Genomic DNA, 15,994 nt, shown 5'->3' with positions numbered 1-15,994 from the left:
GTATTTCTTATATTTCAAAATTTTAAAATAATTTTTAAATCAAAATGTTAGTAATATTGATAATAGTGATAATAATAGTGACATTGAAGATAGGGATATACAAACAAAGGGATGTAGCATTTCTTTGTAATATATTATTTATGTTTATATTAAGAAAATTCTAATTAAGAAAGAAAAATTAGGAAAAAAAATAAAGCGAGAGAAAAAAATGATCAATTATTGGGATGTTAATTCATTTGATGAAAAAAAATCCTGAGAATCCCTACGCTATGTAATTTCTTCTGTGTTCGAGTCATAGGTTCTGGTGCGTTGCTTGACTTCAACTCTGCACGCGACCATTAGATTGATTCCGATTGGCTAATTGAAGCCGGTTTAGCCAATAGAACTGTCGGCTCGAGACCGCAAAGGCTTAGTTCGCGGGCACATCGGTGAAGAGACACGGTCGAGGTTGCGCGATCTTCTCTGCACAAAATTTACGTGAAATAATTTGGCCCGTCGTGAGGTTGACGTCTTTAATTTATTCTCACATTAAATCATCTGATTAATTTGAAAAATCGTGAACAATACATATTTATAATTTATATCATTCGTAATTTATAGAGAGAGGCCCCCTGCCAGCAGAGTTCATTGCCAATGGAGGTAAGTTAAGAGCTTGTTGTTCTGAGGAAAAACTTTTGGCTAGTTAACTTTTTCTGTCTGGTTGTTAAGTTAACTTGGTTACCGACCGAATACAGATATTACGAAGTGTACACATAGACTACCCAATTAAAACATGTATTAGCATAGTAAGAAAAGTTATAGGCAATGATATCGACTCATGTTTAACAATAAGCACAACAGCCATGTCGTATCACCGGGCGAAATAAAATCCGCACAAGGCCTCATTTTGACTATTGGCACGTGTTGATAATTATATATAACATGAAAATGTATGTTGGGGTGTTTGTTTAAACGTTATTTTTCATCTCATTATTGTCCATTTTCATAAAGTAGGCCTATCATTTTTATTCGTTTGCATTATAATAAAATAACTTTATTCCCTTTACATAGCACATCATTCAGACATGTACATATCATTTTCTCTTGTGTTTAAGGTTAATAATGCAGTGAAAAACAAAATCAACGTGGATACAAATGGAGCAAGAACGGTCTTTGATCGATTTCATAGCTCAGTTCCAGACTCCTACTTTTCCACCCACAAGCCTCAAGTGAGAAGACCTTCATACTGTCGTTCAAACTGTTAATACAGCACAAAAATATTTTTTAAATAATTAATACAATTATGATTTTACAATATTGATTTGCCATTTTACCTTTCACCTATTCATCAAGGGATGGTATGCAATTTGCTTGTATGTCTCAATGTATAGTAATTTGAACTACTTTTAGCTGTTATTTCGATTAAGATGTCAGATATCAGTCTCAGATTTAAAAGATCATATGATTTTGAATGTCTGGATGGGTATTTTTCGTTTTTGAAAATACTTTAAATGTGTTTTTATATCCTTTTTATAAGCATTTTATAGGCTTATCAACAAATGCTTTGTTCTTCAATTGCAGAATAATTTCAGTGACAACAGGTTCTTCAACTCGTTCTCGGACTGCACGTTGCAAGACTGTGCACCACTACCTTATACAGTTTGGCCAACTCAGGAAGACTGTAAATCAGCGGATTGGCCTCAAGTCATGCCTAATAACAGGTAATTTTTATTATTTTATTTTTGTTTTAATATAATACTATATTTGGAAAAAACTGCAAGTTATTAACTATATTAACAGTTATAAGGAGGCAAGCAAGCAAACCAATTTTATTTAACACTTTTCCAAACAAATCAATGCATTTCCAAGTGCTTTACTGGCAAGAAAGAAACAATAGTTAGACTTTTAAATAAAAAATAGACCCTTTAAAATACAAGAATAAGAATGAAGTTTATGAGGATTAAAATATAAAATAAGTAACTAAAAATTAAGAAAAATACACATATATTAAAAGACATTATAGGAAGGCCAGCTTAAAAAAACACGTTTTTAATTTAGATTTAAAACTATTAATATTTTCAGCACATCTTATGTCCTCCTGAAGGTTAATCCAGAGGCGAGGAGCAGAACGGCTAAAAGCAGCATCACCAAATCTAGTTCTACTCTGTGGTATAGTTAAAGGGATACTCCACCATTTTTTTCATATTAAACTATGTTATTCCCTTAACAAAGACAAGTTGATGCATACCTCTGTCGTCTCAGTGGGTGCACTCAATCGCTCTGGCGCGCAAGACACTTTGATAGCACTCAACTTGTCCACTTGCTGTGGTATTTTGCCATACAATATAGTTATCCACTTTACAGACTTAGAAAAGCGCAACGTTTTATTTTGTGTCACCATCCTAGGTCGAGTTACACTACTCGTGTAACTGTATTTAAATAGGGGAAATGTGGAGGTGTTTTGTCACTTCTCTGCTCGGCCCATATTGAATGAACTGGGCTAGTTAAGTGCGATCAAAGTGTCTCGCGCGCCAGAGCGATTGAGTGCACGCACAACTCGTCTTAGTTAAGGGAATAACATAGTTTAATATGAAAAAAATATCCCTTTAAAAGAAAAGAATCAGATGATCTGAGAGTCCTTCTAGGTTCATATACTGTAAGCATTTTTAAGAGATAATCTGGAGCAAATTCATGCAATGCCTTATGACCTAATAAAAGGTTTTTAAAATCAATACGAAAACTAACAGTTAGTGTAATGACTTAAATACAGGCTTTAGGGGTGGGGGAAAAAAATCGATTCTTAGATGCATCGTGATGCAGATGTGGACGATTCTGAATCAATTCACAAATTTAAAAAAACAAACAAAAAAAAAACTTTATTTATTTATTTATAATAACGTAATATTGACGGAACCCGAAAGATGGAACTCTGAAGTGCGGAAGTGCAGACGGTCCGTCTGTGGTGTGCACATAACTGAGAGCGAATTCCTAACAACCTTCTCGTTAAAAGCTGACGTGTGGAAATAGTTTAGCGTCTATGAAGTTGAAGGGGGAAATGAGCTGGACATGAGCCACACTATTTGTAAGCTTTGTAGAATAAAACTAAAATATTTCAGAAACACAACAAATATGAGAAGCCATATGACACGTTTCCACACAGAGGAGGAAAAACACTCGACTGTACCGGTCGTTGTTATATTATTAATTTACTACAAGTGTGCTGCTTGTTCAGGCACACATTTATTTTCCTGTTGGTTCTTTGCAATGTTAATAAAATATATTTTACGTTAATTCTTTATGGGTCATTACTTTGTACTTTTAAAGTAAAGTATTTATAGTCACACACAGACACACACACACAGTCGATTCAGATAATCGTTTTAGCATCGAATCGCAGCCCTTTGAATCTTATTCAAATCAAATCGTGAGATGCCTAGAGATTCCCACCCCTAATAGGCTTTAACATTTGGTAAAATTACAAACATGAGCTTTAAAATTAAAGTCAAAGTCAAAGACAACTACATTTTTCTGAATTTGGCTTGGGATTAATCCCAGTATATTTAGTTTAGGGGTTAATTTCTCTTTCTGATCTTTTTTTCCAATGATCAAAACTTCTATTTTATCTAGGTTGAGTTGTAAGATTTTTTTTTGACATCCAGTCATTTATGTCTTGGATGCAATTTGCAAGTTAATCAAATTTCCCCAGTGTCATCATGGGACATTGCTACATATAACTGTATCTAATATTAATGTTTGTCTTGCATAGAAATCTGGTAGATGCTAGTAATTGTGGGAGTGAGGCTGATCTTTATGGATTAGTGTCAGACATCTTGGAAGAACCAGATTCTTTGGACCCATACTCCTCGTACTTCTCAGAGAAGTAAGTCCCTCTTGATTTGTGTATCAGAAATTAAACTGTAATGCTAATTATGAATAATAAATGTAAAATTGCTCATTTCTGATTCAAATGACTTTAGTAAACAATGTTTAAGATAATTTTCTTAGGCTGCCAATGCAATTAAAGGGTTAGTTCACCCAAAAATGAAAATTCTGTCAGTATTTACTCACCCTCATGTTGTTCCAAGTGTTTATTTGTTCTGCTGAACACAAAGGAAGATATTTGGAAGAATATTTTAATCAAACAGATCTCATTCCCCATTGACTACCATGGTAGGAAAAAATACATACTATGGTAGTCAATGGGGATTGAGATCTGTTTGATTTACACCATCTGTTTGATCTGTTTGATTGAATGTGATATGTCAGTTTTAGTAATTTTATAATCTAAACGAAACATCCACCAGCTTTCTTTAAGCTTGTTGCATGGACTTCATGCATAACAAAATCTTTAAAAATCTTTATATATATTTTCTGTTGTTTAATTTTTTTTAGCAGGCTGCCATCTAGTCTGAAAGGGGTCTGGTCTCCAAACTTAACAAGAGAGGATAGCATGCAGTACTTCAATAATGATGTGCAGATGCCACCCATTTCTGGATTCCCATTAAACCAGACTTGTCCTAAACCCATGACCAATGTCTGTCCTCAGACAGCAGGCAGAGAATCTCATCAGTGGGCTGAATTTCAGAATTACAATGGTTTTGATGCTTGTTCACCTCCATGTAATATCACCTCCTGTAATGGAGAGGATGATGCATATTCTCCCCTAGATCTCCCTCGCCCCCCAGGCCTGAACACACCGCCAGCGTTAACCTCTAACCTGTACCAGACCAGGGCGAATAAACCTGAGTATATTACACCAGAGAAGGATGAAGGATACCGCAGCACCACTAACTGCCTGTCTGATTATATAAGCACTGTCAACGACTTCTGCTGGCCTCCACAAAAAATGGATGACTCCTATTTCAGTTCATCTCATGAATTTTCATCTGTGAGCAAAGATAAAATGAGAAACTCCCAATCTTTCTCTGTGCAGGATGTCAGTAAACTGGCCTTTCTCTTGGCAGAGCAGGATATGAACTACTGCAGAGAATCGAACGGGCTTTTAACACAGAGGAATCCAGAAGAAATCATGGCAAATCAGAAGAGTCATCCTTTTCAAAAGATCTCAGAGGTTATTACTCAAACATCAAATTTTAAGAGAGAGGTGACCCGCAACCATTTGGAGCAAAAAGGATCTAAAGCGGAGGATCTAAAGACTCTTTTACAAAATCATTATACTACAAATGAATTTTCAGGGTTTGTGCAACCTAAACCTTTTTCACCTACCGTCGTTCCTCCAACTTTACACCCAAACAAAGAAGCCATTCTGATGGGAAGCAGCGCAGCTCAAGCTGGTGTAAAGCAGTTCCAGCCTGTCCAGTCAAACCATTATCAAATCCAAGCTAACATTTCAGCAAAGACCAACAGCAACAATGGATCGCAGGGGTTTGCAAAGCTCACGTCCACGTCTGGAGCTTTTCCATTAGATCATTCTCAACAGTTGTTCCGGGTTGCAGCGAGAGTCCCGGCTGATTTGAGTCAAGGGAATGCAATAAATCGACATGGTGCAATAGGCCAGGTCAGTTTCGAAAATTTAAGGAAGAAAGCAGGAAATGTGGACGTTCCAGATTTTGAACAACAGAACAACAGGTCGTCGGCGGGCCGCATGGTCGATGGGCATTTTAGTCAGAGATTAAGCATGAAACCCACAGTTCCTGGTTTTCTGAAAGAAGCAGACAAAAAAACAGGAGTCCTGCAGAGTCCATACCAGGGTCTGGGCAGTATGTACGGAGGACAAATGAGATACAATGGAGCTAGTTCAAACTCAGCCAAAACAACACCACCACAGCATTTCCCTATCCTATATCAGATGGGTGATCCCAGAAAAAGTGCATGCCAACCAATTCAGTCACAACTCCCACTGCCCTACTGCTCCACGTCCGTCATCGACAGGAATGAACGTCTGCCTGCTGAAGATATTTCACCCTTCAGTCCCTATCTACAAGAATATATTGGGGTGAGCCAAGCATCAGGATATGGGTCGTTCTCTGGCTTTCTATCTGCCATGACTTTGCCTAAGCTTGGCAAGGCACTCGGAAGCCCCAACAGTCAGCTACACTTTTACCTGGAGGAATGTTACGAGCAGTGGAGGATGCTGGAAAGAGAGAGAAAGAATGTAAGTGTGATGTTCTTTGAGACATGAGGGTATTCATGTATTTCGTTCATGAATTTTCAAGTATTATAGCCAAACCAGAGCATTTTTTTAATGAAAATAATGTATGGATTACTTTATCACTTCTTCTGTCTTGGTGAATCATGCTATTCTATTACCATGTAGTTTGCATACTGAACTATATTTATTTCACAAGCATTATGTGGTAAGAAACTAATGTAATATGGTATTCTTTCTGACAGGCAGAAGCTGTTCTTACAAAGACTTACCCTGGAAAATTTGTGTCCATGATGACCAATAGCGTTTTACCCAAAATGCCTCCAAACCCATCCAGAGTGGACAGGCTCATTGTAGACCAGCTGCGTGAACAGGCCAGGGTCAGCTTTCTGTCCAATATTTTTCATAAAACTCTGAGGGTTTTCAAACAGTGGCCCATGAGAGGGTGCTTAGCATGTCTGCTGAAAAAGTGTAAAAATGTAAATAAAATAATAAAACATAAAAAACATTTTATGTAAAATATTATTACTGTTAAAAAATCATGAAATCATGAAAGAATAATCACAATGATTTCATTCTGTTGGCATCCATAGTTTTATGTTGTCTTCAGGTTTTGCAACAGTATATCTAACATGGTGGGTAGGAAAAATAAATATATATATATATATATATATATATATATATATATTAAGGCTGCATGAATCACAATGTATAGGGTTCGTAGTTGGTCCGTACAAGCTGTTGCTTCTCCCAGGTCCTGTCCCCCAGTTCGGAGAGCATGTGGTTCACATATTAATTGCAAAGTTTAACCATCATAGAGTGAGTTTATCATTTGCATGTGTTTTAAGTCCTGTTAGTTTAAACGTCATTCGTCTTAAAGTGACAGCAGCCCATATACAACAATTAAACAACAAAAAAGAAAACCACTGTTGTGGCTTAAAGATATTTCTGAATTAATTATATGAATCATGTTTAATTTATACAGTGAAGACTATGCAGTTTTTTTTACATTTGATTATTCAATGTCTGTACCTCAACACAGTAATTTACCTGAAAAACACAAAGCACTGCTTATTTCATCTGTCTTTGTTCTATTGTATTAAAGGGTTAGTTCACCCAAAAATTATGTTGTTCCAAACCTCTATGTGTTTATTTGTTCTGCTGAACACAAAGGAAGATATTGTGAAGTATGTACTATGGTAGTCAATGGGGATTGAGATCTGTTTGATTAAAACATTCTTCCAAATATCTTCCTTTGTGTTCAGCAGAACAAATAAACACATTGAGGTTTGGAACAACATGAGGGTGAGTAAATACTGACAGAATTTTCATTTTTGAGTGAACTAACCCTTTAATCTGCTTGTAATTCGTTTATAATTTTCTATGCAGATGCACGACACTACAAAATTACCCCAATCATCCTAGAACGATTAATTCTTTACAAAAAGAGCCATTCAAATCATCAGGTGAAATTGTTTTCATTTCGTAAAATATCGCAGAAAAACTAAATATGGAAATTTTTTTCCAATATCATGCATCCCTAATATATATATATATATATATATATATATATATATATATATATTTGAAGACAACAAAAATGTCCTTTACAAGGGGATCATCATATTTGGGGGACATGGGATGAAAATGTTTTCTTTTTTAATTCTGCTTTTGCCAATTTTGTTATTTTGTGATCTTATATTCTAGAGTTAAATGGACATTGATTTAGACTATTGTTACAGATGAGATGTCTCTCCCATATTTTAATGCAAAATTGCCTTGTGTTTGTAGGTGGCAGGTTTGCTAGGCAAGATGGAACAGTTGCGGAGTTTTCCATTTCATGCTAATATCAGCTCAGCATTGGACAGGCATCTCGAGGTCATCTACATCACTCAGGCACGCCGCAAGGACGAATTCATCAATGCTAACAGCAGACAGAGGCAGCCGGTGGCCTTGTTTAGAGAGGACAGGGGTTAGTGATAATGCACTATAACAAAAAGCAGGAAGTACACATCTTCTGTAAACTAGTGTAAAGCCACAATCCAGGGCCTGCAAATGGTATTTCCTAGATATTTCCTATCTTGTGCCTATATAATGTGAATTACAAGGTAAAAGACATAAAATAATAAAAGGTAATGGAAATAAAATAATCCTAACCTATTACTGTGCGTTCTCACTGCTGCCAACGAGATCAAAGTCATTCATTTTCAAAGTGAACCAGCGGCGAGCTCCGGCGAGAAGCAGCACGGTGTATATTGGGCAGTGTGGGCGTAGAGAAGAGTCAGGTCAACTTTATGGTAATGAGCTATGATGCGTTTCGGCGGCATCCAATCTGAATGTAGAAGTCTCTGCTTAAGATGATTCCAGAGAATACAGTCCTGTAAACTTTGGTTCTGACCACATACGTTTCCAAGCAAAATGGAGGAGAGGTTGATCATATGAATTTATTAAGAAGGTGCGCAACATTTCATGCTAGAACACTTGTTTTTCAGTGGGAATTCGAATTAGACTAGCACTAAACCATGAAAACAAAAGCCACACCACAATTAGTGGCTTTTAGTTGGTTTATTTTGTTAGCAAACATGTCACTATAATTGTTAAGTTCTTTCCATCATCAATTCTGTACAGAATATTTAAAGGATTCCATAAGGTTAACTTATACCCTACTTGTGGTCAGTCTGCACCAATAACGATCAATTCACTTGTTTGCTTTGCGGTCCCTTTAAATAAAGTTTAAAATAAAGACCAAGCATTTGATCTACGTCAGAGCGTCCACGAATCTTTCTATGGCGTTGTTGGCAGGGCAGCCAGAGCTAATTTTGACACTGTCGCTGGTGGTGATGTGAACGCACAATTATATTATAAAGTATTATGTTCAGTTCATTTGCAGTATTTGCTGATAATGTTTTGACCCAGAGTAGATTCAACACACACTCTTCCTTAACCTCCTTATCACACTATTTTGTGTTTCAAATCTCACAGAGATACTTCTGCTGGCTTCTGCAGTGAAGGACATGTGCAGCAGCACCAGAAAGGCCCGAACTTCTCTCTGGTGTGCATTACAAATGACTTTGCCCAAAAGAAGCAGTTACCTAGAGGAGGAACACATGAAAGGTGCCTGCTCCCCTTTTGGCCCAGACAGTCCTGTGCAGAGCAGCTTGTAGAGAGTACTGACAACCCCGTGATCACTCTCTGGCAGGTATACAGTCTTTGTGTGTGTGTGTGTGCGTTTCCGACACAAAGTAACATCGATCTGTACAAAAAGGCATAAGAGGTGATAGGATTGCATTTTTAGAGGAATGAATAAGTTATTTAAGTTATTCCACTATAGTGATACATTAGGCTCAGTTGTGGGCAGCAGATGGAATTCTTAGTTCATTAATATTTATCAGTCTTCTTTGAAAACCACCAATCAGATTATAATCAAATTCTCCAAAATACATGGAATTATGGCAGTAAGATCAATATTGAGCTTTTGTCTGAGGACCCCAGAGGAGCTGCCAGTAAAAACAAGGCGTTTTGAGAGAGTATGAAAATTTGATTCAACAACTGTCAAAGAAAGAGACATGAAATCCGAAGGACCTTTTAACTGGCTAATGGTGATAATGGTACAGAATGCGCAGCAAGAGTAAGGTCTGTTGCTTTGGAGGATAATGAGATATTTTTGCCTAGTTGACAGAAATGTATAAATAGTTACATAGGAAACAAAAAAAGTGTTAACTGTTTTTTGTCAGTTTAATTAGTGTCTCCTACAACCTATACAAAATACTCAGCCAATTTTAGGTCCGCTGATACACACTTTCACAAAAAAAAAAACAACAACAGTATTTATGAACAGCAGGACGTGTTCTAGTTTTCCTGTTATTATTTACTTATTTATTTATGATCTTCTTGATGTCAGCACTTGTTTTTTAGTGGTCTCACTGAATAAGCAATGATAATCACAATTCTCTTCTAAATCTGTCTTTTGTTTTAGAATAATCTGAACGTGATTTTATTTATTTGCAATTTATCTAAATTCTGAATTGAACTCAAGATATCAGTCGCTATTTTTCAGTATGTGTATGTGGTCAATCTGTCTGCAATGTAACTCATTTGAGGATATATTGAGTTGCTGAGAGTAACATCATTCATTGACTGAAATAAATGATGTGAACAACCTGTTACTGGCACAACATTTTAGACTGACATTGTTCATATGACGTGTGCTTGTACTGTTTAGTTTCATTGCCTTTGCTTTTGTTCAAGTTTAACAATTAAAAAACACAGCAGTGAAGTCCCAGAACTCAAAGACTGGTGCGTAAAACTACTGTTTATTTAATTAAACATTGATCCAATTTACAATGTTAATCAATTAATGTTGACCTCATTAAAAAAAGCAGATCCCTGTCGTTATTAAATGAAACCACTAGTAAAATAATCCAGTAAAGCTTGTATATTTTTCTGAATTTCTGTTCACTTCTGGTCACATATAATACGTTTTAAAACAGTGTCGATAATGGCCATCAACTCGCCAAAAAGCTGGTTGGCTAAATAATGAAAGCCATTTGTAAACAAGTCCCTTTCTCTCATTCAGTACTGAAAATCCTAGGCAAATATTTTTGTTTCCTTAAATCAAGCAATTTTGACTGAACAGAATAAAAATTACTGAAACCTCACTAGGTGGTTTCCATCATAAAATCATTTGGACGTCATTAACGTTTTGACCCCTGAATATGGTCAAGAAACAGATTTGACATTGACAATTAAATTGTATTGATGTAAAGACAAACATGTTTTAGTAAAAGTTTCATGTAAAAGTTTTAGCAGTCATCAGTATTCAAGAGTTAGAGCACTTATTGCATAAATAACAGCTTTCAGCAGTGGCACCAGAGAATACAAACTAAAGCTTCTAATGTTCCTTTTGAACAAATCAAATCTGTGGATAAAAAAAGCATCAACCATTGGCCTTGCAACATCCCATTTAAAAAGTCCCATTTGTAAAACCTACATATATATAAAAAGGTAGACATTCATTCTCTGTGACTCAAATTAACTGTTCACATTAGTCAAGAGTGAACTCGTTCATTTACACAGCTCAATTTATTGTACAAATTTTGGAATATTTTGGCGTACAAAATTTTTACTATTGTTGATCTGATAAAAGAATTCTCAAATCACATGATTTCCCAAGCTAACAGACAATAAAGGTTTAAAGATATCAGTTTGCTTACAGTGCAGGCCATTGAAGTATCCGAGAGGGCAGTCTGCAAGCTGTTGGCAAAATGTGTAGCAGCTTCAAATTAACAGTTGTCAACTGATATAAATGCATGAACATACCCTTCTTTCATTAGGATCAACTCTTAGGTTCACTGCCCTACAATAAAAATAAACCACGACTGAGACAGAAACATCTAACACACCAAAAGTCCCCCTCTCCTATTCATTGGCAGTTACGTTTCTCCGTCTTTGGGTCGTCTCTGAACCCTCTTAATATATTGCGACATGACAAGAAGGCTTCAGTTGGTTTCAGGTTGTTCTGAAAAAGCTTGTGAGCTGAATAAACAGATATATTTTTGTGTCTTGAGTAACTTTGTGTTAAAAATCACTGGAGTGCTACTAAGAAGCATCATATGGAAAACATAAAACAGGTTCACAGTCCCCCGAAGCAATAGGAAGAGGAATTATACTGTTTTTAGACACAAGCATTTTGGTTATCTGCTGGTAAAGGTTAAAGAGTGGCTCTCACGGAAACAAGTCCAGGTCACTTTTCACCCTTCAAAAAAAAAAAAAAAAAAAAAAAATTTAAAGTAAAATAGGAGAATAAATGGGCTCTATGCACGGCAGTATTTCCGGTGAAGGTGTAAGGATGCTCAATAACTTCTGCCGATCATAGAGTCCAATGCAATACTGAGAATTTATATTGAATTTTATACTCCATGGTTATACTAAAGAAACGTTAGTCACAAAAACAGACAAAACAGACACCCCTCGTTGTGTTTATGCTTCTTTTTAAAATTATATTAAATAAACAAATATATATATATAATTACATCTAAACGTATGTACGTTTCGTTTCAAAGACGGGAGGACAGTAAATTTTGAAGACTCTGCCATAATCCCGTTTTCCTCGGTTTTCCTCCGCTTTAATCTCCCCAACCGGAAACAGACGAGCATCCTTAGGTCAAATGCGGAACTTATGCGTGCATATAGCCCATTACGTTCTGCACATGATTACCTTAAAGGGATTGTTCACCCGAAATGAAAATTATGTCATCAATTACTCACGCTCATGTCATTCCAAACCTGTAAGAATTTCTTTCATCTTCGCAACACAAATGAAGATCTTTTTGATGAAATCTGAGACATTTCTGTCCCTCCATTGACTGAAGTGTTCCACTGAAACAACTACCACTTCGACGCTTCAAAAAGTCCATAAAGAGATTGTAAAACGAATCAATCTATATATCGACTCCTGTCTTCAGTGTCACATGATTGTTTAGAAGTTCTAATCTCAGCTGATCTTCTGTTAATGTTCCCTGGTCAATGTTTATATGTAAATAAAATCCTAAATTCAAGCTGTTCATCATATAAACAACTGCATCATTTCAGATTCAAATTCATATGGATTAATTATGATGTATGTCTTTTTGAAATTTTTGAAGTATTAAAGTGTCATTTTTGTAGTTGTCAACTGAGGGACAGAAATGCCTCAGATCTTAATTTGTGTTCCAAATATGAACGAAAGTCTTACGGGGTTGGAACAACATGAGGTTGAGTAATTGATGACAGAATTTTAATTTTTGGGTGAATTAACCCGTTAGAAAGAGGAAATAGGAAACAAGATTTTCAGGTTAAAATGTGACCTGAACATGTTTCTGACAGTTTTGTGCAATTTCTCCTTAAGTAGCACAGCAGCGAGCACCTGTAATAAATGGATGGGTAACGATACAATTCTCACTCAGTTTGCTGGTTTGCGATTAGTTTTATACAAACTAAGAAAACAGCTAACATTATCATTCAATAAACAATATCAGACACAAAATCGGATATGGGTGCATACATTGTTAGTTGGGACAGTGTCTGCTGAGGTCTCATTGTTTTTTCTCTTCTAGGTAAATGACCTTGGCATTATAGTCTGCAAAGTTTTCTTCTCTATCTCTTGCGCTCTCCCTTCTGAGTGCGTTTCTTCTCTCGGTCCTTGCGCTCCTGCTTGAGCAGCTTGTCTTTCTCGCGTTGCATCTTGTCCTGTTCTTTCTTCTTCTGTGCGTCCTCTCTGGCCTCGTCACGCTGCTGTTTGCGGCGGTTTAAAACATCCTCGACGTTAGTGTTTTTGAAGAGGGCTGGAGCTGGCAGTGAAGGGCTACTTAACAGTTCATGATACTTAGATATTTAGTCTAAATAACGGACATACTGCAGCTGTTCCTTCAACAGCACTGGACACTAAACAAGTACTTATCATAGCGTTATCAAGATATACTATACACTTTGAACATGACCAGAGGAGAGATCTTCTCCTAGATTGATTGTTTTTATTCCAAAGGATACATTTGTCAATAGGTATTCCCATCACAACTTGTTCCTCCTCATCTTCAGTACAAATGTTAAGGAAACTGCTTCACACTGGATCAGCTGAACCGTGAGCTTGAGAGAGATTAAGTGATCATTTGTTCTCAAGTGGGTGTCATGGAAATCATAGAAACAAGTACAGAATACAACATATCTACTGAAAGGATATTCTTCCTCATCTGTTACATTAGCATACTGAGCCAGTAGAGCCTCTTTCCCCTTCTTGGATGCCTCTGACGAAACCTTCTGTTTGACTACAATCTGTGCCTGCTTTTCTATCAGACTAGCAATGGCCTGAACCTCATCTGAAATGAGAAAAAACACGGTTTGCGTCACTATTATTTTGTATTGTAAAATAATATAGATGGTATTATGAAAAGAATGACAATAAAAAATATTGTACAAAGATTCAACTGGCAAAAAGCTCAATATGTGTGCTCAGCAACAAAAAAATTGCAAAAAAGAAGAGAAAATTGCTTACACCACAGCTCAGAAATCTTGTTCAGAATCATTCTAATGTGATTTGATACTTCAAATCTAACACAGCTATGCAGCGATGCATTTTTTTCAGGATTATTTGATGAATAGAGTTAAAAAGAACAGCATGCATGTAAAATATACAAATGTTTAATATTAGAAATGTCTTAACTATCACGTCTGCTAAATTTAATGTTTCCTTGCTGAATAAAAGTATTAATAAATACACCTATAAGCTGCTAAGTTATTTGGGGCCAATGCGATTTCTAATGTCAGCTCTTACCCTCTGCCTGATTCTTCGCTGCAGATCTGCTTCTACACTCAGCCCACTGTTTAAGGATCTGCTGGCAAACCTCCTCAAGTGTGTCTTCTTCCTGTGAGAATAAAGCGACCTCGGTTTACCAATGTAAATGTTCAGGCAAAAGACTATTTTAATAGTTACACAGACCATCTGTAAACCCACATTCAAATATAGTTTCTGATATAAAGGACAAACGCGCAATATAAATGTTTCCGATATAAATAGCAACACGCGTTTGATCAATTTTCACGCTTTAATTGTTCAAATAAGCCAATACAATTTTCATTTTACATTATAGGAGCGTATTTCGGGTTTATGATGAGTTTGTCGCAACAATACTTAAAGTTGACAATATTCACAACAGCAGAGGCACTCGTGTGAAAGATCTTGACAGCTGAGTTGAGCGTGCAAGTGTCATGCGCGTGCACTGACCAGAAAAGCGGAGAGAATGCCCTGAAGAGCGTCCTTCTGCTCGTCATCATTTTCTTCTTCCTGAAGCACTCCGAGAATATATGCTCCGTAAACTTCTCGGTCTACTTCAAGGGAGTCCAACCGCTCGTTCAACCAGTTTTCAAACTCCCCGGCGATTTGTTCGGGCGCCGCCATCTTGCCTGGCTGGGGTCCTGGTAGTGAGGAGGGATGCCCGCACAGAATGCCAGACACAAATGCGGCACATAGCTTTCAAAATTAAGCATCGATACACATACTTTTAAATGCGAAAGAATTAGTGAACTCTTTCATTATTAACTTGTAATATTTGCTTTTTGACATAGATTAAGTTTTGGTTGGTATTCATATAAGTGAGGGCCGTGAATTGTAGCAATAGGCTACGTGCTAAAGGGATAGTTCACCCAAAAATGAAAATTCTATCATCATTTACTCACCCTCAAGTTGTTCCAAACCTCTATGTGTTTATTTTTTCTGCTGAACACAAAGGAAGATATTTGGAAGAATGTTTTAATCAAACAGATCTCAATCCCCATTGACTACAGTATCTTACTAAAGATCTCAATTTAAATGCTTAACTTTAAAAGCATCAGCCCAGTTTCTTAGACATGATTTGACATTAGTTCAATTGGGGAATTTAAGTAGCTTTTATAAACGTTCCTTATAAAAAGCAGTATTGTGGTGTGCATCGAAACAATTGGCATATTTTAAGAATGGGTTGCCAACTTCATATGAAAATGAAGGACACTCAAAACATTATATGTGTATCACATACATTTCAGTGTCTGCAGTTGAGTGTGTGTATAAAAGGTTTTTAGACATAAACATTTGTTTTGTGTAACCTATTTATGTGTAATTTAATTCTAAAAAGAATCACAGAAAAACATGTCATTACACATAATAATTATTCAAAATAATGGCAATTATCTGAAATAGAAAGCTTTTTACATTAGATACTACATTTAAAAGTTTGAGGTCAATAAGATTTTTCTTTGGAAAGAAATAAAAGATTGAATGCCCTACTTTTATTCAGCACGGATGCAAAGTGACAGTAAAGACATTTTTAATGTAAGAAAAGCTTTCTATTTCAGATTAATCTCTCTGGAACTTTCTATTCATCAAAAAAATAACTG

The 15,994-nt window shown here is 36.2% G+C and overlaps 2 protein-coding genes across 2 annotated transcripts; one reads left to right on the top strand and one right to left on the bottom strand.

Annotated features, from left to right (window-relative positions):
- Positions 1 to 366: 366 nt before the first annotated feature.
- Positions 367 to 10,593, top strand: meioc (meiosis specific with coiled-coil domain). Its single transcript, XM_039685919.2, has 8 exons — positions 367 to 639; positions 1,095 to 1,208; positions 1,561 to 1,700; positions 3,746 to 3,859; positions 4,372 to 6,094; positions 6,334 to 6,468; positions 7,880 to 8,060; positions 9,071 to 10,593. The coding sequence occupies exons 1-8, from the start codon at positions 634 to 636 to the stop codon at positions 9,250 to 9,252; spliced, it is 2,595 nt and encodes an 864-aa protein (XP_039541853.2). The 5' UTR covers positions 367 to 633; the 3' UTR covers positions 9,253 to 10,593.
- Positions 10,375 to 15,060, bottom strand: ccdc43 (coiled-coil domain containing 43). Its single transcript, XM_039685918.2, has 5 exons — positions 14,847 to 15,060; positions 14,397 to 14,487; positions 13,806 to 13,941; positions 13,616 to 13,662; positions 10,375 to 13,410 (listed from the first exon to the last, which is right to left on the bottom strand). The coding sequence occupies exons 1-5, from the start codon at positions 15,018 to 15,020 to the stop codon at positions 13,223 to 13,225; spliced, it is 636 nt and encodes a 211-aa protein (XP_039541852.2). The 5' UTR covers positions 15,021 to 15,060; the 3' UTR covers positions 10,375 to 13,222.
- Between the last annotated feature and the right edge of the window lie 934 nt (positions 15,061 to 15,994).

Source organism: Pimephales promelas, chromosome 3 (genome assembly GCF_988280905.1).
Source record: "Pimephales promelas chromosome 3, fPimPro1.hap1.1, whole genome shotgun sequence".
NCBI lineage: Eukaryota > Metazoa > Chordata > Actinopteri > Cypriniformes > Leuciscidae > Pimephales > Pimephales promelas.
The sequence above is the reverse complement of the archived record's forward strand: the minus strand, read 5'-3'. Positions and strand labels throughout refer to the sequence as shown.

Bases quoted from the DNA above. Each gene is read 5' to 3' on its own strand.
- meioc (XM_039685919.2), top strand. The intron at 1,701-3,745 runs GTAATTTTTATT...TGTCTTGCATAG, and splicing joins CAAGTCATGCCTAATAACAG to AAATCTGGTAGATGCTAGTA. The intron at 3,860-4,371 runs GTAAGTCCCTCT...AATTTTTTTTAG, and splicing joins TCCTCGTACTTCTCAGAGAA to CAGGCTGCCATCTAGTCTGA.
- ccdc43 (XM_039685918.2), bottom strand. From the start codon at position 15,020: ATGGCGGCGCCCGAACAAATCGCCGGGGAGTTTGAAAACTGGTTGAAC. The intron at 13,942-14,396 runs GTAAGAGCTGAC...TTCTCATTTCAG, and splicing joins AGCGAAGAATCAGGCAGAGG to ATGAGGTTCAGGCCATTGCT. The intron at 13,663-13,805 runs ATATCCTTTCAG...TAACATTTGTAC, and splicing joins AATGTAACAGATGAGGAAGA to TGAAGATGAGGAGGAACAAG.